We start from the raw sequence: 26,370 nt of genomic DNA on the forward strand, positions 1-26,370 counted from the left end.
CTATCAATTCATGTTCTTTTATGAATCCATCTCAAACCTATCGGCATATGGTGGTGACGAGAAAGAGGAGGAGAAGTAATTGGTCGTTCTTGATGGTGTTTAAGTTGAATGGGGATGAGTTTATTTCATCGAGGAGCTTGAAAATATGCTGGGAAGACAGGGTTTACGACACTAAGTGCTAGTTTAGTATTATTTTTGAGAAGTATTTTTGGGAAGTTTTGTTTAAAATTTAATTGTTTAGTATTATTGTCAAAAAGTATTTTTGAGACATTTTAGACATGATATTATAAAGTAACAAATATGTATTTAAATAATGTTCAAATTAGTTAATATTATGATATTTTAACAAGAATACAAAAAATAATTTATTATAACTTATTGTTAATATTTTAATATATAATGTTAATTTTAAATATTTCTAAGTAATTAATATTAATTATTTATTAAATTTAAACAATCAAAAAAACAACTAAACTAAAAGAGAAGAAAAAATGAATAACTTAAAGAGAAGAAAAAGAAAAGAAACTCACGGTGGAGGAATTAAAAGAGGAACAAAAGAGAAAAGAACCAGAGGAAAGAACTCTGAAAGAAAAAAAAAGGGTATTCTAACGTCTCTTTTGGAGAAAATAAATTGAGGTTAAAAATGTAAATAGCAATAAAAGTATTTTTGGTTGAGGAAAAAAGTTAAAATTTTTAACTTTTCTATATGCTAAAAGTCACTTTTTTTAAGTTGAAATTTTTAATCAACTTATATCAATTTGACAATACTTTTAAGTGAGAACTACTTTTTGAAAAAAAAATCTGTCTCAAAGGCACTACTGAACAGGGCCTAACTTGGATGGAATGGTTGGTTTTCAAGAATTTAATAACATAATGTTGCATTTCATTTCTAGATTTATTCAAACATCCTATTCTTGTGTCTAAAAATAATTTCATTCCACTTTCATTATTTAAAATTTTAAACAAATTTTTTATTTTTTATTTTTAAAATGTTTTAATTAATTGCTGATATGTGAACTACTAAGCGAATATCATATCAATAAAATTAATTAAAATTTTTTATTTATTTTGAATGATTTGATAAAATACATAAGTTAAAGAATTAAAAGAGACTGAAAAATTAATGAAGGATAAATTGATTTTTTTTTTGTAAATTTAAAATTTTAAATAAGTTATTATGAGTATAAAAGAATAAATTAAAATTGAAGGAATGAGAATAAATCAAATATTCAAACAATAATAATGTAAATAGGGATTGTAAGAGTTTTCAAATTTAGACTTGTTGTCAACAAAGGGCATATATGAAATAACTACAAGATCTTTTCGCGGTGAAATTAACCATTTTTATTTAACAGCAAATTGCTTGGTTAACTAAGAATGAAGCCCGTTATAAAACAAAATTTATAATTTTGGGCAACATATAATTTGATTAAAATGCTTCCAAAAAAAATAGTTTCATTTAAAACTAGAAATATATTTTAGATGATAAGATATTATACGACAGAGACGAGCCCAACAACCTTATACATGTGAAATAAAACTATTTTGTTAATGTTTTAGCACCAAAAAAATACTGAAGATAACAGGAAAGAAGATGAAAGGGAGTGAAAAACCCAGTTGCACAACCTTCAATGGTTGCGAATGAAGCCATTTTTTTAATTACCCAGTTTCATACATATATATATATATCTTGCTTTTCATTTTCTTTTCCTCTTTCACTGTTACTCAACCAACTTTTTTTTCCCTTTTTTTATTGGCCCAGATCTCAGCTACCCATTTCTCATCTTCGGTTCCTAATGGCAGATCTTAAGTTTTCTTTCGCTGAAACTTTTCTTTGTAGTGCTTTTGCTGCTTGTTTTGCTGAGGTATTCACGATCCATGGGTATTAATTTTACATGTGCTTCTTTCTTTTCTTTTTATTTTGTTTGCTATCTGTGATTATTTGTATCTTGATTGCTATTTTAGTGGGAGGAAGGTTGACCCTTTTTTTCTTTTCTTTTAGTCTATAGGTATATGCATATATCTGCTTTTTAACCCCTTTAGCTTTAGCTACTTGTTTCTCTGTATGTGATATTTTATCAGTTCTTATACAATGTTAGAGTTTTGAATGAAATTTAAAAGTTTTGGGCTTATGATAATTCATCAAGCTTGGTGGGAATTAGGCGATCATGTGGAACTAGCTTAGCAAGATTTTAGATGCTTGCTCATTTTGTAAGGAATGTTTGCTCAATTGTTACTAATTCAATTTTAAATCTCCATAGGTTGAGGATACAATTGGTAGGAATTTGTGTACTGATTTATCCATGGATATATATAGTAAATCAGCTTGTGATACCTTTTTTTTCCCAACAGTCATTGATTTATCAATGTCACAGGAAGCATTCCTTGGTAGTATCAGAACCTTTTATATGGAATACTTGTTGTCATATAATTGATGCAGTGTAGCATCATAAATGCTTTGAGTATAAATTGAACTATTATTGTTCAATGTGCTGGTTCGCTCGGTATTTGGAGAGGCGTTTCCTATATTTCCTTTTATGCTTAATTGTCTTGTTTTACTTAAACATTGCGCTCATTGTTCTGCAGTTCTGTACCATTCCTTTGGATACTGCCAAAGTCAGACTCCAGCTCCAGAAGAAAGCAGTTGGTGATGAAGTTAATTTACCAAAATATAGGGGCTTGTTGGGTACCATGGCTACCATTGCTAAGGAAGAAAGATTATCAGCACTTTGGAAAGGAATAGTTGCTGGTTTACATCGCCAATGCATTTATGGAGGTCTAAGGATCGGGTTATATGAACCTGTAAGGCTATGATATGGCTCAAATTAGCTTGTTTCTGATTGTTTTCAGTAATAGTCTGATAATTATGTGTAAAATGAATTGACAGGTCAAAACACTATTAGTTGGTGCTGATTATGTTGGTGATATTCCGTTATACCAAAAAATTATAGCAGCTCTATTGACTGGTGAGTCAATGGTAACTATTTTGCCACACTAAACTTTGCACATCTTCCATTTTTAGCTTTATGCTCCGTTTTGTCCATTTATAGGTGCCCGTGCCACGCTTATAATTAATCTTTCTTATTTGTTATAAAAAAAGATATTTTCTTTTGCTATAAACTCATATAAAAGCCTCTTACATCAACCAGGTGCTCTAGCTATTACAGTTGCTAATCCAACTGATCTTGTCAAAGTTCGGCTGCAAGCTGAAGGAAAATTTCCAGCTGGGATTGCTAGGCGTTATTATGGGACTTTGGATGCATACTACACCATAGTTAGAGAAGTCAGATTTCTTAGAATATTACTATCCTTTTCCTTTTTTTGAGAAATTAATTTCCTTATCATATAAAGTTTTCAATAATCAGGAAGGACTAGCAGCACTGTGGACTGGGCTTGGTCCCAACATTGCACGAAATGCCATTGTAAATGCTGCTGAACTAGCCAGTTATGATCAAGTGAAACAGGTAAAATTTCAATTTTAAGTCAACAAAGTTAAAGTTAGTCATTTTGATAAAGTTGGTATTATGCTTGCTTGCTAGTATGGTTGTTACAATGATGTTCTAACATCTAATATCTTTATATCATGCAGACAATTTTGAAGATTCCCGGATTCTCAGACAATGTCCTAACACATCTTCTGGCAGGTCTTGGTGCAGGTTTCTTTGCAGTCTGTATTGGTTCTCCAATTGATGTGGTAGGTATTTGATCTTGTCTTCATCATCTACAATACTCGTGAAGAATTATAAGATTGGTAATTTATTATTATTTGTTATTTCTATCATAAAATTTTTCCCTATCACTTTTGAGCTCTTATTTTAGTGTTTGGTTCAAAACTAGAATTACATCTGTCAATGTTTTGCTTCAGAACTAGCATTTTCTGAAAGACTGTTTTGATTGTTTAACCCTTATATAAGAGATAAGCACCACTGGATACACGGAACCATTGTGTCATTTTTTGCTGAAGTGCAAAGGTTCTCTGAGTTGGAGTTGTTAAAGAAAATGATGTGCTATGGTCACGCTCAATACAGTTTAAATTGCAAATCCTTTTACATGTTGATACTTCAATTTCAGTCTGTCTTCTAAGCATTACAGGAACTCACAAGGCTTTGCTTAAAGAAGATTGTGGATCTCTATATCATATAAACCAATTTGACGAAACTTATGTTGGATGGATGAATCTGCTTGTTATGTTCCAGGTAAAATCAAGAATGATGGGAGACTCTGGCTACAAAAACACTCTTGATTGTTTCATTAGAACTTTGAGGAATGAGGTATGTTGGTTTTCTGATTGTTTTATTTAGATTTCTCCAGAATCTATAAATGTCTTCTTCTCTTAAACTCTGCGTTCTTGGTGGTTAATACTACCGGAATGCCAATTGGTACCTGAAGTATAGATTTTTGCATGTTTCTGAGCTAAAAAGTTTACCTTCGTCGTTAGTTTTTCTTCCATCTTTTATGTTAACTTAAAGCTTCCAAAAAGAGCTGGCTTTTGCAGTTCATTACTTGTTTATTACAAACCCTTTCTCAAAGAGTCATCTTTTGCCAGTTAATTTGAAGGAAACCAACTTTTGACTAGAAAAGCATTGTTATAATGAGTAGTAAGTTTTGATAATTGATGCATTACAGGGATTCCTTGCCTTTTATAAGGGGTTTGTTCCTAATTTTACTCGGCTGGGATCTTGGAACGTGGTTATGTTCTTGACTCTTGAGCAAGTAAGATCTGCAGTTTAGATTTGATCTTGTCTTTTATTTTTTCTTTTCATCCGTTCATAAAATATATGTATGCATGTGCTTAACAATCTCCTTTTCCCTATTTTTAATAGGATTTCCTGTTTCATCTCCTCCTTTAGGTTAAACACACTATAACATTTGGATTTGGAAAAGTTCCATGTTTATTAGCTCAACCTTAATAGTGCAATGTTATTTCTAAATCATTAGAGATGCTTGGTACCTTAGTGAATTTTTAAAAAAATAAAACTTCATTCATCTAGAATTCAATATGACCTTTGCCAAAATTTCACCTGTAATTAGTACAGATTTCATTTACACTATGCCGCTTGGATACAAGTACTAGTGTTGGATACTGGTACGTGTCTAGCACGAACATGTTAAACTTTGTCTAAAATTTTTCATATATTTAGATGATATCCTTATAATCATGTTCAGATATGCATCAGATACGAATAGTTGGGTACTTAAAAGAAAATGAAGAGTCGTGGAAACTTAGCATTTATGTACCTTAAAAAGCACTTGTATTGCTACCACTGATGAATATGTTAACCTCCTTTGTTACATCAATGACAGGCCAAGAAAGCTTTCCGGGGGGAATTATATTATGATTGATTTTAGTTTGCAATCAGGAAGACACACCTTTTACTTGCATATTGTGTCTTCGATCTCAAGGAGAATATTTTTTGATCAAAGAAATAAGGTAGGAGCATTGCCCAAATCTCTTTTTCGTATAACTTACCATTTTTCTTAGACAAAATAGTATTACTGTAACAATCAATGTTATCTGGACTTGGGAGAAAGTGTTTTCAATTTTTTCCAAGTATTTTTTTTCCATATATTTGGAGGATCATACTCTTATATCCATGTTAGAATACATGTCAAACACAAATATTTTAAGTAAAAAATGAAGAGTTTGGATAACATAGATGAACTGTTAAGTGAAGTTTTAAGTCAGTAATTAGATATGTTTTAGGTGTTATTACGCCTATCTTGTCATCTGGTGTCCTACCAAACAAACTGAAAATTGGCAAATATTTGCCACATTGTATTTGGAATCATGTAATATCTTAAACATTTGTGGGAGGTTCAAGAAATATTTGCTTATATTGGTGCATTACCTTCGTTTTTTAGTGTAATGTGGAAAACTACATTAGTGTTTCTTTACTCAATCAGTATGATTGACCTTTGGCAGGAAGCTTTGGTAGACTTGGGTCATTCCAACAGTAAAGGTTCAACATTGTTATATGGCAATCAATGTTATATTGGAATTATTTTTTGGATTATATATTTATATAACATGTACAGTGTCGTGTTCAAAACTCTCAGCCAAACATTTAATCTTTACCATTCTAAACACACGTCTATTTACAATAATTAAGTGATCACAATTTTATAAACTTAAATCATGAATATTTTTCTATCAATAGATGAAATAGTCCCATGATTGTTGGCAATAAACTAAATAAAATAAAATATTTTGCATTAAAGGGATTTATAAACTGCATATTTGCACATTGATTATCCTCTCAAAGTATGTGCTTCGCCGCCTCTGTTGCTATTGGTGAAAAGCATTAAGGAAAGTCCTGTAATCATGAATAAGAATATGGAGCTCAGAAATACGCAGAAACAGTGGAAATGAATTTGTCTAATATCGAATTTGATTCTGGGTATTCCACTTCATATCTTAGAGAGATCAGATCCCCCTTTTCGTGGGTGACCTTCCGACAGGGACTACCACCTCCACGCCCCAACCTGTTTTTTTGGACGTTGAAAAAATTGGTAAAAAGATCTTTCCAGTCCCCCTCAATGTTGAAATTGAGCAAATTGACCCTTTTCAAATAGATTGGAGCAATTTAATTCCTGTTAATTTCGAAACTGAGTAACTGAGGACAATAAATCATGGTGTTTCTTTCTCAATTGTATGTAATTTTGATTGGTATAGTTACAAATTCATTCTTCACTGTATATATATTTTGTCATTTTGGCCTTAATTCTAAAAAATTCAACAAATTCAACCTTAGTATCTACACAAATGTTGCAAGATAAATTTGTTATACTAGGACCGAATTGATAGAATGTGTAAACTTTGAGGCTAAATTTATTATTAAACCAATCAAAATCATGTACATGATGGAAAACATCAACTTCGTGATTAATTGCCCTTATCTGCTCATTTTCGAAATTAATAGGGATTAAATTGCTTTGATTTTTTAAACGGATCAATTTGCTAAATTTCAAAATTGAGAGGGTCTAAAGATGTCTTGTTACCAAAAAAGACATTTCCATAATAAGAATAAAAAAATACGATTGGTATTCATTTTCATATAATAAAAACATGAGAAATAAAATAAAAAATGAATAATATTTGACGCATTGTCATTGCATAAGTCTCATGCACCATTAATAAATAATAACATGACATATCATCGTTAAATTAAACAAAAAATATAAAGGACTTGTAAATAACTAATAATAATTTTATTTAAATGTAACTATTATAAATAAATATTAATAACTCTTTGATTTAGGATCTTGAGTTTAAAGGATTAGTGTTTAGGGTTTTAGGTATAGGGTTTATGGTTTCAAATTTAGGGTTTTAAATTATTTATAATTATTTATTATTTAATTATGTTTAAATAAAAGTATTAGTATTTATTTATAAATCTATTATTTTTTTATTTAATAATGGAGTGTACTGTGATTATTTACCAATAGTCATGGGAATTACGCACAATAGTGCATATTGAAAAAATATTTACACTTATTATATTGATTTAAATAGAGGTGTCCATGGATCATGTTGGGTAGAGCCGAGTTAAATTCAAAAAAAAATTCTAAGATCGCAAACTTGACCTAATTCAATTTACCAAAAACTCATATTACTTAAAAATAATAAAATATATTTATATATAAATATTTATTTATTTTTATAATTAAATTTCATTGAAAATATTTTAAAATTATTTAATATAAATTCCAACCGGATCGGATCAATTCAAGTTGATGATAAATTTTTGAATGGGTAAAATGTGATTTATATCCCTTAAAAAGCGAAAATGAAAATATTTTTGTTTCCTAAAATTTTTCATAATCTAGTGGTAGCATATGTCCGTTGGATCACACATCCACGACAAACTCTCCACGTCAAATTGATGAGTCTTTTTTGTCACTTTTTTTAAAAAATTTTATTTATAATTTTCATGATTTTTTAATAATTTTTAAAAGATCTTAATCGATTTTTTAATTTGCTACTAAGACTTCTTTTACCTTTTAATCTTATTAATTTCAAAAATTTTTAATTTATTTCTAATAAAAGAGTAAGGATCAAATTGAATAAAAATGTAAAATTTAAAGGACTAAATTTATTATTATACCTTATATAAATAACACTAAAACTAATTAATCAGTTAACCTGTCAAAGAAGCGTCATCTTTATCTGCCTCCTCCAACAGTGTCTGATAGGACAAACTTTTGAAACCCTAAACTTAAATTAAAAATTGGTTTCTGATTGAGTCATGAGATTTTGAGTTAGGGTTCGGCTTGTCTTATCTTGTCTCTCCTATATTGGGTTTTTAGTTTTCGAAGATTGATTTGGAATTATATTTGATTTTCTGTTTTTATTTTTTGTCTTAACCGCAAGTGCAGTAGCTATTCGATTCCATCCTCGATCCCACAAAATTATTTTTCCAAAGTTTGTATCTCTTCTTTACTTTTAAGTGACAATGGGGGAACGGTATACTTTCGTCTCTATGTCGCCGTCTCATCAATGAGCGTAGATTGATAGAGATGGCTTTTGTACTGGTCAATCTGTATCCCATTCTTCAGGTATAGTTTTGTTTGATCATAGATCAGCAGGTGACCTGTCCTTTCTCCCCCTTTCGTCATAAGGCCTGGTCTGACTCTGAGAAAAACCATTCCTGTGTTTAGGTCCCTAGTAAGCTGAATTCGTAAACTATGTAAGGGCTATTTTGGATCCTACTGCTTCTTTTTGTCTCATCTCATACACGATCTCTCTCTTTTTACTTTTACTTTTGAAACCCTAACAATACTATGGTAGGATTTAAGAACAGATACATGGTTATGGAGGTATTGTTGGATCCAAATAAAGAAATTTCAGGGGATGACCCCATTGTAGTTACCCAATTTAACATATCAAAAGCAATCAAAGATAGCATTCTTGTCAACTTCGGTGAATGTGGTCTAGCTTCTTCGCTCGGATCTTTCCAAGGTATAAGATAAACAATGGTGCTTGTTCTTGTTCGTTTGTTTTTTTTTTTCCATTGATTGCTGTTGAATGATTTTTTTTTTCTAATTTTCTTTCGACCCATTTTGTAAAATTTCATATGCAGTTAAATACGTCAATCCGATTACAAAGCTGTGTGTTATCAGAGTTTCAAGAGATGAATACCAAAAAATTTGGTCTTCAATAAGCATGGTTAGGAGAATTGGGAATTGTCCTGTGCTATTTAATTTGCTGGATCTTAGTGGTAAGTTCTTTAAATATGAAGCCAAATCGGCATGTTGGTAATATCTTAGTTGGTTCATTTGTCAATAGAATTCAAGCTTGAAGAATCATTTTTACTAAACTATAAGGCTGGTGTTTAAGAAATCTGAAGAATATTTTAGCATGACAAGTTTTTTACTGAGCACTGGCTGTGGAATATTAAGAATGATTGAACATAATTCTACCTCTTAGCCTGTGATGTAACTTAGGTTTGGCAAAATAACCAAAACCCATCATGTTCAGACTCAACTGGACCCTATAGGGCCCTTTTCTTATGCTAATTGGGTTCAGAGGTTGGTCATTTTTATTGGAAAGTTTCATGGTTGGGTCAGGATGGATTTTAACCTAACCCAATCTGGGAACTTTTTCTAGAATTCCTCTCTTCAAATTTTCTAACTACTTTTTCATATATTTTAGGTTTTACTAGACTTTATTAGATTTATTTGGATAGTTGGTAGATATTTGGATATGGAACTCAAGTGTAAGTGTTTGGGTTAAGTGGTCGAGTTTGTCTGCTAGAACTCAAGTTCAGATTTAGGGCAGGTATAAGGTGAAAATGTTTTGAAGGCGAGATGGGCACAAACTCTGCCCTGCCCTCACTAACAGTTTGCAGCTCCTCTTTTTACATGATTTGGATGTTGAAATACTTTGTGTAATTCTAAGCAAAGCTTAAGACTTGAACAACTGCATGGTTTGGTATAAAATTGAAATGTTTAAAAAAGTTAAAGATTTGTTAACCTCGAGCTTCTTTCTTTCTACTAGGTAATATAAAGGCATGTAAAACTGCTGCCTTGAAGTGCGATGAATTAAAATTCGAGCAGTACAAGCTTATGGTTGGAGCACGGCTCTCGGCTGATGTCACCCAGCACATGAAAAACTGTCTTGAGAAGATCAGAATTTTAGAACACTAAAAAGTGATCCACAGGCAGTAGCTGATTGCCCTGGGATGCTGGTATGCCACTATGCACTTATGAACTGAGATCAAATTGTTCAAATTTTGGATAGGCAAATTAGGCATTCATATTTCACAATATTTGGAGTATCATCTTACCTTGAGCTGTAACCGAGTTGAGCTTAAGTTGTAAAAAGCTCGACCTTGAGCTCAATTGACTTCTACCTTTAAAGCTTAGGCTTGATTAAGCTTTTATTAAGTAAAACCTGAGTCCAATTTCCATGATTACTTCTATTTTCGAGCTCAATTTCAATACTTGAATAAGTTTAGTAGCCACTCAATTAGAATGCTCAAATTTGTCTTGCTTGAGACAATGACTGACTTATATTATTTTTTTGAACAAAACTAGAGTAGTTTGCAAGTAAAAATGTAATCTTACTATCTTACACCAATCTCCTGTATCTTACCTTAAGTTGGTTCTCTTTTCTTTTTTTTCTTTTTTTTTTAAATATGAAAAGAGTTTTAAGATATTTTGTAATTCGTAATACATTAAAGATATTAGGATTTGTGTTACACAGCTTAATGAGTTATGATTTTTGTAATAAGCCTAAAACCTTAGGAGGATTTTTGGTATTATAAGATATATTAAAATATAGGTGGTAATATATATTGTAATTTGTAATTCTTGTTACATAATAGATGATAAAATTATGTATGTCTTAAGAAATTATATAATCATATTAATGTAGTTTATATTACACAGTATATGACTTTTTTTTTTAATAATATTGAGATTTTACAAAATATATTATATAAATGGTAAGGATGAAGATATATTAGAGAAATTTTGTGTTGTAAGAGAAGAAGAGGGGAAAAAATAGTCAAATTCAAGGAAATAGGTCGATTTTGAAGATAGTGAAAAAATGCGAATAATGTAAAATCAACATATATTGTCAATTTAGTCTTTGTAAAATATATGATGATGCCATAAATAATTTTGATATTCTTTATAGTTATTAATATATATTTTTCATTTTGTTATTTTTTTTATCAACATTTTGTTATTTTTGAAATGTGCATTGTCCAAAAATCTGTCTAGTATTTTTACTAAAACAATAAAAATAAAAATAGATTTTCTACTAATTTCATTGAAATGTCTCATTATTATACTTTCCACCCATTTAATCTTTTTATGCATTTTAATCCTTAATTTATTAAAATATATATATTTGAAACTCTAAAGTTAAAGAAATTTGAAATGATTTAATTTTATCTATAAACATTATTTCAACAAAACTTCATTAAGAAGATTTTTTTAGTCAACTTTGATACTAAATGTCACATTTCATGTGATACCTTCACACTCGAATGCGTAACATCACATTATACTGTTGGAATACATTAAATTATCATTTACCAAGTAATATACATTTAAACAAATACTCCAGTATAATTTCAATTAAATAACATGTACGTGCTCAATGAATGCTAATTGATCTCGTTTGACATATTTAAGAGTTGTGTGGAATTAAAAACGAAATTAAGCTTCAAATCCAAATTCTACATAGGAATCTTGAGACATAATGTGTCTCGAGAAATAAGGATACATGTCTCAAGACTTGGGCCCTAGTATCTCGAGACACAATTCCCTATTTCAAACCTCTAGTTTCAACGCTTAGATGTCTCAAGAACTAAAATATAAAACATGGCAAAAATAATTTTAGTTTCGATGTTTTACCGTCTTGAGACACAAACTATTGTGTCTCAAGACTCCGATCATGATTGTCTTAAGGCTTGCTTGGTAAGTCTTGAGGCTTGTACCTAGAAATGCACAATTTGATCATTTTTGCTCTTGGGATCTCAAGACATAATCATTATGTTTTGAGACACTAATATGATATGAACTAAAATAAACATTTAAATACATTCAAACACCAATCAATTTATGCCAAAATTAAGCAAAGTTTATATTATTTTCATATGCATCAATTTAACAAACAATTATATAATAAAATATCCAGACAACTTAGCAATCAAGTCAACTCAACCTAGTGTAGTTGATTAAATGGCTTAATACTTTTAACCATGCATACTTATTCATTACTCAAGCATTAAAACTCAACAAAAGAAATTTTATAGGTCCATATCTAACCAAAGCATATTATAATACGATTTTCACAGTCACAAATATATACATATTTTGACATATTTCAATAGAAATCAAGTAGTCAAGTATATATGTACCTTAAGTTATATTCGACACCATTATCATTTGATTATTTTTAACAGTCTATTAAAGCATAATTGAAATCAAATTATGAGAGCACAATATAAATATACATATATGTTTTAACTCAATAAATCACCAAGTTACAAGTAAATAAAATATAAATATATATATAAACACTTTAATTCACCAAAGTTATTTTACCTTCCATAAAATCAAGTATTATTATTTTGCTATGAAATTTTTTCTTTTTACTTTTATAACAAATGTTATCGTAATCAATTCAACTAAGATGATATAAATTTATCTAAGCTTAATCACCAACTTACCTTATATATATATATATCAACAAAGAGAATTATTAATTTCCCCAAGGATGATCACATGAAAATAACTATATTTTCCTCATCAATCTATTATTAATTTAATCATTACTAATCCATCCTTCATGTTTAAATTCATCAAAACTTTAACTATTTTTATTATTAATAATTTTATAACTTAATTACTTAATAAATCTATGTAAAGAAAGTAAATCATGCTAACATAAATCAAAACCGTTATTCACCGTCTGTTTTGTCTTCCCCCCCCCCCTCCGGTGTCTTGACATCATAGTTAGCTACATTGACAATTCGATTACGAAATAGTATTAGTTTACATTCAATAAAGGTATAGCCAGCAATCAAGTATAATTCCATAATTTATAAATAAGTTACTTTTCAACCTTAATATCTGAAATGTTCGTATCTCGCTATTTATTCAATCGAATTAAAATTTAACTTTGTATTTACACTCTAAAGATCTCAAACTATCAATTTATAACATAGATTTCCAACTACTTTCATTCAATTCAATCTAGTTCCTAATATCATAAAATTAATTATATAGCTTAAATCAACACCTCCCACTAAGCATATTAGATAATCTAAGCATGGTTCTTATCTTTTCTCTCTCTTCAACTCACTTAACCATTTCAATTTCCATCAAGTGGTCTTGGCTTAACAAAAATTTAAAAGAAAACTTGCGTAATTGGCTTGGATGCCTACAATTTGTCTCTCCTTTCTTTCTTTAAGAAATCGTTGGAGTAGAAGCCAAGTAAAAATGTCATACTCTTTCTTTCTCCCATTAACAAACGTCACTAATACAATCTTAATTAAGGGAAAAATTAATCACAAGTCCTTGGTATAATTACACACCAAGGGCTTGCTCAACATCTCTATCAATTCTCCCTAATTTGGTTCACTTTCATTTTTGTCCCTATACTATTTATTTAAATGCTTGATTAATTCTATTTCTCAATTCTCTATTTGACGTGAACTGTTCGAACAATTCGACTTAATAAATTCAACCTCAAACTGACACTAACAAAAATCAAATCATTACATTTCACATTAATTATTTTAATACATTGTCATGAAAGACATCCCATAAGTTATAATATAAACACAACTCTAACATACAATTGTTATGTGAATCACATTCACGGCTCTTGGCTAAAACCATCAAACAGAGTTTATGGTTTATTCTTCACTCTATTAAATGTCTCTCATATTTGGCCATTGATTGTCCGAGTGAGAAGGTGCAGAGAAAAAAAGGCTTTGCCATTAGTTGTATATCATTTGAGATTATTACGTACAAATCTCTACTAATATTAACTCTTTTATGAGTTAAATGTTACAAGTCAATTGGAATTAATTTAGTTGAGTAATAACGAAAATATTTTTATTTACAAAATAAATTATAATATTTTGAAACTATTTTTATTATTTTATGTTTTTTATATAATAAAATAAAAATATAAATACTCTAATAGAATTTTAACTTATGCCTTTGTAATTTTTAAAATTTGTATTTTACTATTCAATCAAAACCTTATTTATTATTTATATTAATTTTTATAAATATATTTATTACATAATTAAGTTTTTCATCCACATCATGGTTTATCATAATCTAACTACTAATAAAATGAATTTTTGGAAAATGTAAGTGCATTACTTCATTTGGGACATAGGACTTTGTAGCTAAAAATATTCAGAATTGTTATGCCCTTCACCCGCCTCAAACATAACCTCTCAAAAATCAAGACCAACACCTCAATAAAGCCTCTCAAATACCATTCCTCAAGAATTGGGGCCCACCTCTTGGAGGGAAACAAGAAAACCCTTCAGTTATCACCCTTCGAAACATTAAATACATAAATTCCTCACCAAAACTCCTCATTGGAATACTTCATAGGAACTCTTTGGATCGGGCACATTCATACATAAACCATGAAAAGATCCCATTTAACCATCATTTATGACACCAATCACCAAATACTAATCCTGTTTAACATGATTGACAATCTGCCTAATTATTGCCCTAATAGCCACACCTAGGCCTATTGTGACAGGACGGTTGACATAATCACCCCCGATCACCAATCATTGGATGACACGTGGCACCTTAACATTATAACCTCTCGTATATAAGCCCACGTTGGTTCCCATAATACATGACTGAGTCTCTCTCTCTACTTCCTCACTCTCCACCTTACATTCACCTCCTTCACAATATCCTCTCCTCTCCGACCACCACTTGCAGCAGCTCTTCACCTTAAGTCAGGTGAATCACCGATCAGCGCCTCATTACCACCCTTGTTAGATTCCTCCATCAACAGGGACATAGGGCAAAGCTATGTACGAACATAAAATCAGTCACTAATCTTTTCTTTACATTTTTTGCATCATATTTCAATTTCATTCGACGTCGGGAACTTGATGAAGTTCACAAAAGGGAAAAGAACGGGAAATAATTGACTGACCATTCCAAAAAAGAAAATAAAAAATCACTCACTAGTCACTATATTTATGCAGAAATAAAACCATAGCTGTCACCCTCTTGTATTCCAAACAAATGCCTGTCAGACTTAGCATTTCTATAAGGAAAATTTGCAGAACAGTGAGAGGTAGAAGCAGCAGTAGTAGAAGACACTCTATCTTTGTAATCTTTACGAATTCCCCACAAGACCTCCACACATTTCTTCATGGTTGGCCTGGATTGTCTCACTGGTGCAAGGCATTGGTGTGCCAGTTTCAGGACATTCTCAACCACCATGTTTGAAGCTGGACTTCTCCTTAGCTTTGGGTCCATCGCTATCACAAATTCCCCTTCCTTTAATCTCTTCATTGCCTGCAGCAGCAACACAATTCTCCGTCAGCATTTATCGGGCGTTGGCCAGCATTTACCACGCATATTCTACTTTAAACCTAATTCCAGGAGTAAGATAGGAGGCAGGGCGGAGCCAGGAAATTTTGAAAAATTAAAATGTTGATAAAAATCATATAAATTAATGTAGAATATTAATCCTTGATAAAACAATGTATAATATGATTAGACGTAAGACTTTTACATAGCCTTTATACAAAGAAGTTGGAAATTTTCAATTCAATCACAATTTTTTGAAGAAAGTTGTGATTGTGAGGTTTACAAGTTACTTTTTGCAAATATTCTTCTTATATCATCTCTATTATTTGGATGATAGTTGTAATTTTAGTTCTCAATATTTGAACGGCTAGAAGGCTTTAAAGGTTAAACTTGACTTGTTTGACATTTCTTTTTCATATTGATCTGTATTTTATTTTGGCTATTCACTCTTTTTTTTTTTGTTCTTCTTCTACTTCACTAGTAGACATTAGAAAAATAAATTTAAACTTTAAACACAAAATTTATCACTAAGCTAACATACAAGATTCACAATAATCACACTAATAATAATAAAAATTAAATAAAAAAACTAAATTTCTAATCAATATTAAAAAAAATTCAAGATTATAAATACAATCAATCTTAATTTATTTAAGGTTTTGTATTAGTTAACCGCTAAAAATTATTACCCAATCAAAATGTTAGGAATCTCATACAAAATCAATATCCCAAAATCATTCAATCAATAAAAAAACTAAATCTTAATCTATCACTAGAAAAGCAACAATCTTAATTTTCTATAGATTAATCAATAAAGCTTGAAAAGAAAAGAAGAATTGTTACCAATTAGAGAGATCCACTTAAAAGTATTGAAAGATATATCACCTTTCTTATAAAAATACTAGAGACAGTGTATGAGGGAATAAGATAAATTTAAGAGAGAAGTAATGAGTGTTAAAAGGAAAATAAAAGCATTAGAGATTCACTTATTTTTATATAAAATAATTTAAAAAAAAATTGATGGTTAATTTTCAAAATTTTATGGTGTCTATTCACCAATTATATAATATTTTTGCATAATTTTCTTTTATTTTTTACAGTCATCCATGGGAGGCAGCTATGTTACTCCCCCGAACTCGATTGAAAATGTCGGATACGAGTATGTGTCTAACATTTTGAGGTTCTTAGAGTGATATCTCCATACCCATATCTGAGCAAGTGCTAAATACAGGAGGTAGAACAATCAATGGGACCTTTATGGATGTAATGGAAAAACTGCTATCGTAGATTATGCATCATGGAATCAATTTTCATAATATGTGATATTCAAAGGAGAAGTTAAAATTACTGTATTGGCTAGCTTATTAAAATGCATGGTTGATGTTTTTGATGTTCAAGCCTATATTGTGACAGAAAATATAACTCGATAAACTTCCAACCTAGAGCATCTCTCTGAATAACCGATATTTTTGCTTGTATTTAATAGGAGGAAGAAATACTCACCCATCGTATGGTTACTCGTTCCTTGACCGGTTTCTTTGATTCAATTGGATATCTTCCGGTCATCAATTCCACAAGCAATACACCAAAGGAGTATACATCGCTTTTGTCAGTGAGCTGATAAGTTCTGGTGTATTCAGGATCCACATAGCCTGCAGTTCCTTTGACTTGAGTCGAGATGTGGGTTGCGGTGGGATCCTCTGTAGCAAGTCGTGCGAATCCAAAGTCCGCCACTTTCGCCCGGAGTTTCTCCGTGATAAGGATATTTGATGCTTTTATGTCTCTATGTATTATAGGAGGATCTGTCATTTTATCATCCAGATACATCGTCACAAAAACTTATGTAATCAAATCTTTATTTGAGGTGCAAAAGTGTTGAAACTAGTTACATAACCTAGCAACAACAATAAACTATTTCCAGATTATAACAAGAGGGATCCATAACATTTTCACATTGATGCAATTCGAGTTAAGCAGCAGGTCTCTTTCAACCATTTCACAGACAAGAAAATGCCTACAAATAAGATGAGTTGGAAAGGCATATATAAGTAATACCTGTGTACGTATGAAGATAGGTAATTGCATGGGCAACATCGATCGCAATGTCCAGACGTTCCGCAATTTCAAGCCCATTTCCCCTTACACCTGCATTAAGAGAATATTAAAGCTATATTGAGCACCTCAACTATCTGCTGTTATCTGAGCTATTGAAGTTTTTAATCTAAAAGCAGTCATGCTTTCTTTCAGAGTTTGAAACTTTTTCCTTACCATCAAGATGTTCTCGGAGATTCCCATTTCCAACATATTCAACCACGATAATTTGCTCGTCTTTGTGCTCCAGATATCCAAATAACCTTACTAAATTCAGATGTTCGATCTTCGATAATGTAAGTATTTCATTCTTGAACTGTTGTGGTAAGCCCTGGTCATACTTGTCCTGTCACAAACTGAAATAATTAAAGTGCATATGTACTATATAATTGAGCATCTACTTTTCCAATGCTATTAGCATCTAGTTTTCGAAGGGATCCCCGCATATTCTTAAGATTAATGCCTACATTTGCATATTTGTGTACCTTTTTCGCACGCTTTACAGCAACAAGAGATCCATCCTTGAGCCTCCCTTTATAAACTGTTCCAAACCCACCTTCCCCAATTTTATTTTCGGGAGAAAAATTTACAGTTGCCTTACAGATATCTTCGAAGGAGAAACTGGGTGTTGTGATATGTCCGCTCATAGAACTGGAAGAACCATAAGAACCAAAAGACTTGAATCCAGCTGAGCTCCTTACATCGCTCACTGTCGATTGATCTGTTGAAGTAGAGACTGCAAATTTTCATTAGAAAACTTAGGATACAGCCATTGAATTAACAGCTGAGAGAGCTCATTGGTTACTCACGACAAACCAAACCAGGAAAAAGAAAAAAAAAACTTACAGGAAATTCTTTTGACTCGGGTGTTATTTTTTTGCGTCTTGTTGACATCAATACTACCCTTTTTTCTTTTCCCAGACAATAATGCTGTGAAAACTGCAGCTAGTTTCCTTGATACAACTTTGAAGTAGTTCTTAGCACGAGGTTTATGCTGATCATGGAGAGAACTGGAATCTTGTCGGATCATAGTTGGATGCAATGCTTTCTTCATTTGGGGGTTTATATGCCTCAGTTTAATTTTGTCAGTTGCCAAAAAGGAACAGCTATAAAGGATCCTTTTCGGCCTCCCTGTTCTCTACAGGATATTGACTTTGTTTAATGCCAACGGGGACCAATTCAAGCAGATAAAAAACTCGGTTTCTTGTTGAACCGGCCAGCAAATCGATTAACTTTAATATAAATATCTTGACACTAATAAATTAATAGCTATAGTCTACAAAGACCATGGCTTAAATACAATGCTCTGCTTGAAAACAACCCAAGCCCAATTGGATGGTGATGTCGGCTTAGCTGTTACAGCGGTTGCTTTTATAGTAATGAAAGGTCAGCAGTCCTTATAACTGTAATAACATCATTAATGGGCAATGTTGACTAATATCTAAAAATAAGTCTAGGATTTAAGTGATACAATTAACAAGATAATTATTTCTTTTTACGGGATCTATTAAACTTGTTCATGAAACTAGTGATCACAAATTATACATGCAAGACACTATTAGCAAAAGCCATAACATGTTGAATATCCTACAGTAACTCCACTTATTGCAACAGTTGAATATGACAGCTCCACTAAGACAAACCAGTTTCAGTATAGGTCCAATGAAGCATGAAGAAGTCAAGATGCATTAACTTGTATAATTACAAGCAGAAGACGTGCAATGATCAAATAAGAGAAAAACAAAGCGATTCATTTCTTGTGAGTGCTAAGCTACAATTCTGCAACAATTTTTGCTATACTAACAATATCAAGATATTGTACCATTTTTTTTCATTGCCGCGTTATTAGAACATATGCCTAGCACAACAAAGAAGACCATATGATGTGGTGCTTTCTTTTTTTTTTTTGTTATATATCTATAGAACATGGAGAAACACATTCATAAATGTTTTTACAACGTAGTTATCTTATTGGTAAGCGCCATTACAGTATACTACCACCTACAGAGTTCGAGTTTCTTAGCCTACTTCTTCCAGATTTGCTTCTCCGATAACTCCTCAATGGTGTCAAGTAGAACCGCAATAGACCATTGTCAAGGTTGTTAGGAGAATACCTGACACTCCTATTCTTGTGCAACATATGATTATCCCTTCTCTTTGGACCATTGCCTTTAGGATCGATCACACTCCCTCCATAGAAAGATGATCCGTCAACCGAATGGCGAGCACTAACACTATAGCTCCGCAGAAGCTTCTCCCTTACAGCATTCCCATTTTCGACTCTGTCGGCCACCCTTCTTAACTTGTGCAAGGACTCTGCCAATGTCCCAGCGGCCACATTTCCTCTTATAGCTTTACTTTCATCTCCATTGGCAAACCTAGTCAGCTTTTCCAAAGAGTCAGCAAGTGTTCCTTCACCCATATTTCCTCTAACACCTTTACATTCATCTCCATTAGCCACCCTTCTAAGCTTGTGCAACGACTCAGTTAGCCTCCCATTACCTACATCTCCTCCAATACTCCTATCCTCATCTCCGAAATCACTTTGTTTTCGCCTATGTATCAAACCCCACATACTCCACACATTTTTCCAGCCCCTTGCCTTCTTCATGTTAAACACTTTTTGAGCAACCCCTCCATTAGCGACAAGTTCAACATCTTTAGAAGCAGATTCCATATTAGAATACCAATTGGAATCCCTCAATTCCTTCTCAGTAACCAACAGTTTCGCCCCATGAAACAGCCCAACAGTCTCGGGTGACACTTTAGCATTAGAAATGGAAGACTTAAATTCCTCAGCTTCCCCGAAACTTATCCTTCTGTTGGAAGAAGAACGGTCAAAACTTCTTCTCCTTCTAGTCAAAGAATCCGCGTAATAGTCTCTCGTTTGAGCTGACCCACCAGGGCTAATCCTTTCTTCCTCTTTTACAACACTCAATCTTTCTTCCCCAACACTTGGTTCCTCGTTGACCCTAGGGTTCTGTTTTCCAATCAAATAACCATCCCAAGAAGCCCTTGGCTCATCCATGGAAAACCTTGGCTCATCGACGGATAAACGGCCAAAATCAACTGATAATCTAGGATCAGTATCACAGGATCTTCTTCCAAACAACCCATATTCCCCGATCTCCGATTGGGTATCTCTTAATCCCCTTCTGTTTGCCTTCTCAAGAACCAAACCCTCGCTTTTCTCCTTTTTGCTCTGTTTTTTTCTCCATTTCCTCAATTTCTTGCTAAAAACCGAAGCTGCTTCCCATAAAGATTTCCCCGAAGTTTTTTTGCTTCCACATTCAAGATCTATGAATTCCTTCATCGTTTTTAACTCCCCTTCCTCTTCTTCTTCTCCTCCTCCTTCAAAGCTTTGAAAAACTTCAACTTTCGAACAAGGGAGGTCGACATTGAGGGTTTTCATTTTGTCGTCGACGGCGAAAAGATCGTGCAGAGTACTGTGAGCCCTAACGTCGCAAGATTTACGGCGGGGTTCGGAGGCGGCAGAGGAGGATGGGTCAGGGCCGCCGGAGCAGGATTTACAGCGGCGGAACTGGGAGGTGGAGGAGGTGGTTGAGGAAGTTGGGGTTGTGGTAGGAGAGTCGTTTTGGATTCCTGCGAGGCGTTCCCGGAGACATGATGCGCAGAAGCCCGTGAGGGGCGCGGTGGCAGGGTGGCGGTGACAGGAAGACAGACGGCAGCTCTGACGCCGATGAGGGTGGGGCTGGGGAGTCATGGGTAGACGAGAGGCAAATGAGCCTGATGATGCTCAGACACCAAAAACGAAATACTACTACAGTCAATATTATTAATATGTGAGAGAAAGTATTCTAAAAAAACATACAAGTTTCAGAACAAAAATGAAAAGCCCTGGTTAAGCCCTTCTATTTTACCTGTCATTATTTTCTAATTACTATTATTAATTACCAAGTTGATTAAATTTGCATTTCGGTCCCTCTATTGTTAAATTTTTCTCTTATATGCTGGAAATTATTTTTCTATGAATGGTCATCCAATTATTGATTTTTTCAATTTAGTCACTAAACTTTTCAAATTTAAACATTTTAGTCACTCTGAGCTTATATGGGTTCTTTTTTTTATTGGTTTAGTAACAAAATTGGCCCTCTAATGTTATACATTCTATCAAGTTAATCCTAAATATAAAAAATTCAACAAATTTTGCCTCAATGTTTGCAAAATTTGTCATTTTAGTTCTAATTCTAAAAAATTCAATAAATTCAAACTCTCAACATTTACAAAATCTTTCAATTTAGTCTCAATTCTAAAATTTTTAAAAAAATATATTTTTAGCCCTTTATAACCTTTGACTAACTAGTGATGGTAATGAGTGGGGCGGTTTTTGCCCGCTCCGACTTGACCTTGACTTTAAAAAAAATTACGCCGCTCCAAACCTGAACCCTGACCCTGACCCAAAATTAATAGTATACTTGACTCCAATCCCTTTTGACCCGTTTATTTTTTTATTTTTAATTTTTTGTAAAATTATTATTAATTAAGTTTTTTTAAAAAATGAAAAGTTTTAACACCATTTTATTAGATTTACCTAATGATTTATCTATGGAGTTGTGTGCTAATACATATTTACATACATGCTCCGATTACAACAGTGAAAAAAAAGAAGGAACAAAGGTTCCTTTAATAAATTATTAAATTAAGAAAATGGAAAATGAGAGAAATAACCTTATATGGGTGAAAGGGGATTAGCATGGAGGTGGTAGAATGAGACCTAGAAGTAATAAATTTTGGGGATTTTTTAATTTAATTAATATTAAATATGTATTAAGGGTAATTTCATAAATATCTTAGGATGGGGCGGGGTGGTTTCATTCTAAATTCGACTCAATACAACTATTTTTAAAAATAACCCGTCCCAACCCCCAAATTCAATAAAAAAATTCAACCCTATAGGGTCGAATCGGCTCGGAGCCCACAAATTTGAGTTTTTTTTTTGCCATTCTTATAACTAACCCATGTGAGATATTAAAATAAGAAAAATAGTACCCTCTTTTGAGTCACTTGTAAAATAACTCTAAAAAATTGAGATAAAACACACCCAAAAAAACTAAGATCCAAAAGAAAATAAAAACATTAAAAACGTTATATGTTTGGGTAATAATGCAACTAATTATTTCAGATAATTTCCAAATTAATTGGTTTAGTCTAGTGTAAAGCTTAAATTATAGTAAAAAAAATTGTTGCAAGTGATTTAAAAGAGGGTACTTTTTTTCTTATTTTAATATCTCACATGGGTTAGCTAATTAGTTATAAATGACTAAAAATATTTTTTTTAAATATTTTTTTAATTTTTAGAGTTAGGATTAAATTGACAGATTTTATAAATATTGAGAGCCAAGTTTATTTATTTATTTATTTAAAATTAAACTAAAATGATAAATTTTGTAAATATTGAAGGCTAAATTTGTTAATTTTTTATATTTAGGATCAAATTGATAGAATGTTTAAACATTAAAGGATTACTTTTGTTACTAAACCAATAAAAGAAGTTCACATCAGCTGATTAAAATAAAATGAAAAATATAATTGGGTGGCCAAATTATCGAAATGTAACCCACCCTATATACAAAGATGCTTTTACTTGATTAAATTATATCAAATTATTTTGTTATACATATATTATTATTTGGTTAAATTGTTTTTTTTATAAAATTATTTGATTAAATTATATCAATTCTTTTTCTTTTATATAAATTAATGAAATAACTGTAAATTTTTTTTATTTTTTATCGACTGAATACATAATAATCATATGATGATGTTGGGAATTTTTTATGATAATATTATACATAAAAAAAATCAAGAATGGGCCTTAAAAATATTAGTTGTAATCTAATGAAATGATGGCAATTTGTTTTTAGTACACTAAATTTATGTGGTGAATAATCACGTAAAATCAAAATTCATTTTATTGGTGAGGGGACAAAATAATGGATCTATTGTAAAGAAATCAAACAAATAATGCAAAAAGATAACATTAGTTTATGTGTTAGTATTAAATTTTTACAAGTCATCTAAACCCAACCCCCTCACTAGGGACCTTTCTCCCCTTTTCACAATAAGTGTTTAATACCCTAACAATAGCTTATTAAATAGATTGGCTAAATTACTTTTTTTTTAAAATAGCATTATTATTTTATTTAAATATTTTTTTAAGTTTTTATTATACTTAAATAATTTTAAGATTTGAATTTACATTATTTCTTTGAGTATACGATATATTCAATATTTGTTGATTAAACTTCTTTTTATAATTCTCTAACTTTTATTTTGTATCTAAATAAATATGTTTAAGTCTCTATACATTCTATACATTTAAAATGTAGTTACATACTTGTATTTTAAAAAAAAAATTAGCCTATCTAATTCTTGGGTTTAAAAATTCGGATCCAATTATTACCACCATTAAAATTCTTCTATTAAATTATATGGTGTGCCATTTTGAAATTTACAAAAAATTCACTTGATAATCACGTAACAATATAAATAACGTTGTAAATACTTATTAGGATATTTTTCCTTAAAAACACAATTCGAACTTGGAATAGTACTTTTAAGAAAAAAGAACATCAACATTTTGATTGAAATAGTTATCAATATTAACTATTTAGACTAAGTAATGATATTATATATGTATAGGGACTAAATTATGTTAGAAACTAATTTGTATAAATTAAATCTCAAGTTGAGCAAAACTTAAGAGCTAAAATTGAAATTTGATCATTGTTTTATAATGTAAAAAATGCAACGCAAACTTAAACAAGAAGGAAAGCAACATGTCAATTTTTATGACTCTTAAAAGACATTCACATTATACATGCCTAGGCAATATTTTAATATTTGGATGAATTAGTAACATTATAAAAATATAGAGACTAAATTTATGTTAGAAATTAAATAATAAATTTAAACATTATAGAGGGATCTAAACTATAATTTAACCATTTTACAATGTAAAAGAATGAAAGGAAACATTGATACGTGGCAACAATCTGATATATAATTATATAGATATTATGAAAATGTGCATCTTCAAAAAACATTTCCCAAAGTCAATTGCCATTTTTTTAAGCCCTAGATTACTGATAAGTAGAAAAAAAAATTCATTTAGTTCAAATTGGTCTCAAGTTCTTTGTAAAAGAAACAAATGTATCTCTCAGGAGTTTAACCTACTAAATATGGGTGTTAAGCATTTAATTTTGACCAAAAAGGTTGGGTTATTATTATTATTATTTTATTAAATGTAAAAATTAAGTTGTGAATGGTGATTAAATAAGTATTGAATATTAATAGGTGAAAAAGTAATCCTAAACAATTTAATCCTAATGTCAAATTCTTTTTTGAAAAGGAAAACTTAATCTTAATCATGAAAGTCAACACTTAGATATATATCAAGTTTTTTCTCAAAATTCACTACTGTTTGGAGTTAATGCATTGTTCATTTGTTTTTTTGAACTTGAGGGAAGAGAATCATATTGCTTTAATAGTCGTGGATTAACTTATTATTTAAGCTTGTATTTATTTATTTTTAGTATTTAATTTGAATATTAGATTTTTATTAGGTTGAACAAAAAAATTAAAATTTGCGTTGATGATATTAGAGAGATTTCTAGAATGAGAAAGCGAGTTAAGAAGTTTTATATCTAAATTAGTTGTTTTTAAGAGAGATTTAAGATGTATGTTTTTAACTTTTTAAATCTTAGGTGAAACATTGGAAAGTTTGGATTAAAAGGTTGAGTGCTTTTGTGCGCTTTATGAGAAGCGAAAATACTTCTTAGCTTTGTTAAATTGCAGTATTTCAATAGATTTAGGAGTGATTTTAATTGTAATTTAGTGCACTTAAAAAGATTTGTTTTGTAGTGCTCTTGGAGATTTAAGTTGTGTTATACATGCATAGAAGATTTCGTTGTAGTATACCTTATCACAGTACTTATGCACCATTTCTCGAGGATTTGATTGTATATTTGTATATTCATTTATAATTTTAAATTTGATTATTTTAAGCAATGCTTTAATAAGAATGCTAATGAACTTCTTGATATGAAAAATGTAATTGTTGGGATCGACCCGATTAAGCAACAAGAAAAAAAATAATGAAATAAATTGAGAAATTGAACATACAAATTTAACGTGAAAAAACCCTTCCAAAAATGATAAAAAAACTACGGACAAAGATAATTTTACTATAATGACAAAAGAACGAAGAGTACAAAAGATGGAGATAAAAACTAAACTCAAAAACCCGAAAACAAAGAACCTTCAAAACGTAAACACAAATTTCTGTAAATGTGTTATGAGTTCTAATCTCTAATGGGTGTATTTTCTATGGTTGTAAAAGAACCTATTTATAGGCTAAATTAGTAGGTCAAATAAACTATGCTAATAAATGCTAAAAATACTATACTAATAAATACTAAATCTTCTAGAAAGAAAATATATTTTGTTTAACTTGACTTGCAAACAATCTCTTAAAATTTGGGTTACACAACTCTAACAATCTCCACCTTGACACGAATTCTTACAACCCATCTTTGCCAAAGCCCGCCACGGGCATATCTTGAACTATGCAGGGAATTAACTGAGTCGAATCTGTGCTTAGACTTGTGCACTGCCAAATCAAAACTAACCTAGGTCTAATTTTCACAAACAAAGTGCCCTAACTTTTCAAAACCTGCATCCAAAAGAGAACCTCTCTTAAAAGAAATGGTCATA

The 26,370-nt window shown here is 31.1% G+C and overlaps 4 protein-coding genes across 9 annotated transcripts; 2 read left to right on the forward strand and 2 right to left on the reverse strand.

Moving 5' to 3' along the window:
- Positions 1 to 1,423: 1,423 nt before the first annotated feature.
- On the forward strand, positions 1,424 to 6,134 carry LOC107960039 (mitochondrial uncoupling protein 2). Of its 5 annotated transcripts, XR_005930444.1 has the most exons (11): positions 1,474 to 1,634; positions 1,763 to 1,865; positions 2,587 to 2,802; positions 2,888 to 2,966; positions 3,150 to 3,283; positions 3,366 to 3,464; positions 3,590 to 3,694; positions 4,197 to 4,271; positions 4,627 to 4,713; positions 5,305 to 5,431; positions 5,924 to 6,134. XR_005930444.1 is itself a non-coding variant. In XM_016896244.2 (10 exons), the coding sequence occupies exons 2-10, from the start codon at positions 1,797 to 1,799 to the stop codon at positions 5,341 to 5,343; spliced, it is 903 nt and encodes a 300-aa protein (XP_016751733.2). In that variant the 5' UTR covers positions 1,475 to 1,634; positions 1,763 to 1,796; the 3' UTR covers positions 5,344 to 5,835. The 5 variants fall into 5 exon arrangements, 3 of the variants coding, with proteins under 3 accessions (XP_016751732.2, XP_040973635.1, XP_016751733.2); XR_001701057.2 differs by having other exon boundaries at positions 1,442 to 1,865; XM_016896244.2 differs by lacking the exon at positions 5,924 to 6,134 and having other exon boundaries at positions 1,475 to 1,634; positions 5,305 to 5,835.
- A 2,015-nt stretch (positions 6,135 to 8,149) lies between these two features.
- LOC107960040 (probable ribonuclease P/MRP protein subunit POP5) lies at positions 8,150 to 10,599 on the forward strand. The gene is made up of 3 exons (XM_016896245.2): positions 8,150 to 8,959; positions 9,081 to 9,218; positions 9,998 to 10,599. Exons 1-3 carry the CDS (start codon positions 8,782 to 8,784, stop codon positions 10,144 to 10,146), a joined length of 465 nt encoding a protein of 154 aa, XP_016751734.1. The 5' UTR covers positions 8,150 to 8,781; the 3' UTR covers positions 10,147 to 10,599.
- Positions 10,600 to 14,617: 4,018 nt separating this feature from the next.
- Positions 14,618 to 18,789, reverse strand: LOC107960042 (calmodulin-binding receptor-like cytoplasmic kinase 1). 2 transcript variants are annotated; one of them, XM_016896247.2, is made up of 6 exons: positions 18,481 to 18,789; positions 18,120 to 18,370; positions 17,812 to 17,980; positions 17,599 to 17,688; positions 17,047 to 17,345; positions 14,618 to 15,528 (listed from the first exon to the last, which is right to left on the reverse strand). In XM_016896247.2, the coding sequence occupies exons 1-6, from the start codon at positions 18,686 to 18,688 to the stop codon at positions 15,205 to 15,207; spliced, it is 1,341 nt and encodes a 446-aa protein (XP_016751736.1). In that variant the 5' UTR covers positions 18,689 to 18,789; the 3' UTR covers positions 14,618 to 15,204. The 2 variants fall into 2 exon arrangements, with proteins under 2 accessions (XP_016751736.1, XP_016751737.1); XM_016896248.2 differs by having other exon boundaries at positions 18,120 to 18,355; positions 18,481 to 18,783.
- Positions 18,790 to 19,364: 575 nt separating this feature from the next.
- LOC107960041 (protein OCTOPUS) lies at positions 19,365 to 21,620 on the reverse strand. Its single transcript, XM_016896246.2, has one exon. The coding sequence runs from the start codon at positions 21,356 to 21,358 to the stop codon at positions 19,619 to 19,621; it is 1,740 nt and encodes a 579-aa protein (XP_016751735.1). The 5' UTR covers positions 21,359 to 21,620; the 3' UTR covers positions 19,365 to 19,618.
- Positions 21,621 to 26,370: the final 4,750 nt, after the last annotated feature.

The sequence above is a fragment of the Gossypium hirsutum genome, chromosome A07 (assembly GCF_007990345.1).
Source record: "Gossypium hirsutum isolate 1008001.06 chromosome A07, Gossypium_hirsutum_v2.1, whole genome shotgun sequence".
Lineage (NCBI taxonomy): Eukaryota > Viridiplantae > Streptophyta > Magnoliopsida > Malvales > Malvaceae > Gossypium > Gossypium hirsutum.

Bases quoted from the DNA above. Each gene is read 5' to 3' on its own strand.
- LOC107960039 (XM_016896243.2), top strand. From the start codon at position 1,632: ATGGTTGCGAATGAAGCCATTTTTTTAATTACCCAGTTTCATACATAT. The intron at 2,967-3,149 runs GTGAGTCAATGG...TACATCAACCAG, and splicing joins TATAGCAGCTCTATTGACTG to GTGCTCTAGCTATTACAGTT. The intron at 3,284-3,365 runs GTCAGATTTCTT...TTCAATAATCAG, and splicing joins ACTACACCATAGTTAGAGAA to GAAGGACTAGCAGCACTGTG.
- LOC107960040 (XM_016896245.2), top strand. From the start codon at position 8,782: ATGGTAGGATTTAAGAACAGATACATGGTTATGGAGGTATTGTTGGAT. The intron at 8,960-9,080 runs GTATAAGATAAA...TTTCATATGCAG, and splicing joins TTCGCTCGGATCTTTCCAAG to TTAAATACGTCAATCCGATT. The intron at 9,219-9,997 runs GTAAGTTCTTTA...TCTTTCTACTAG, and splicing joins TAATTTGCTGGATCTTAGTG to GTAATATAAAGGCATGTAAA.
- LOC107960042 (XM_016896247.2), bottom strand. From the start codon at position 18,688: ATGAAGAAAGCATTGCATCCAACTATGATCCGACAAGATTCCAGTTCT. The intron at 17,981-18,119 runs GTACACAAATAT...AGTTTGTGACAG, and splicing joins CTGTAAAGCGTGCGAAAAAG to GACAAGTATGACCAGGGCTT. The intron at 15,529-17,046 runs GTGAGTATTTCT...TTGCTGCTGCAG, and splicing joins AACGAGTAACCATACGATGG to GCAATGAAGAGATTAAAGGA.
- LOC107960041 (XM_016896246.2), bottom strand. From the start codon at position 21,358: ATGACTCCCCAGCCCCACCCTCATCGGCGTCAGAGCTGCCGTCTGTCT.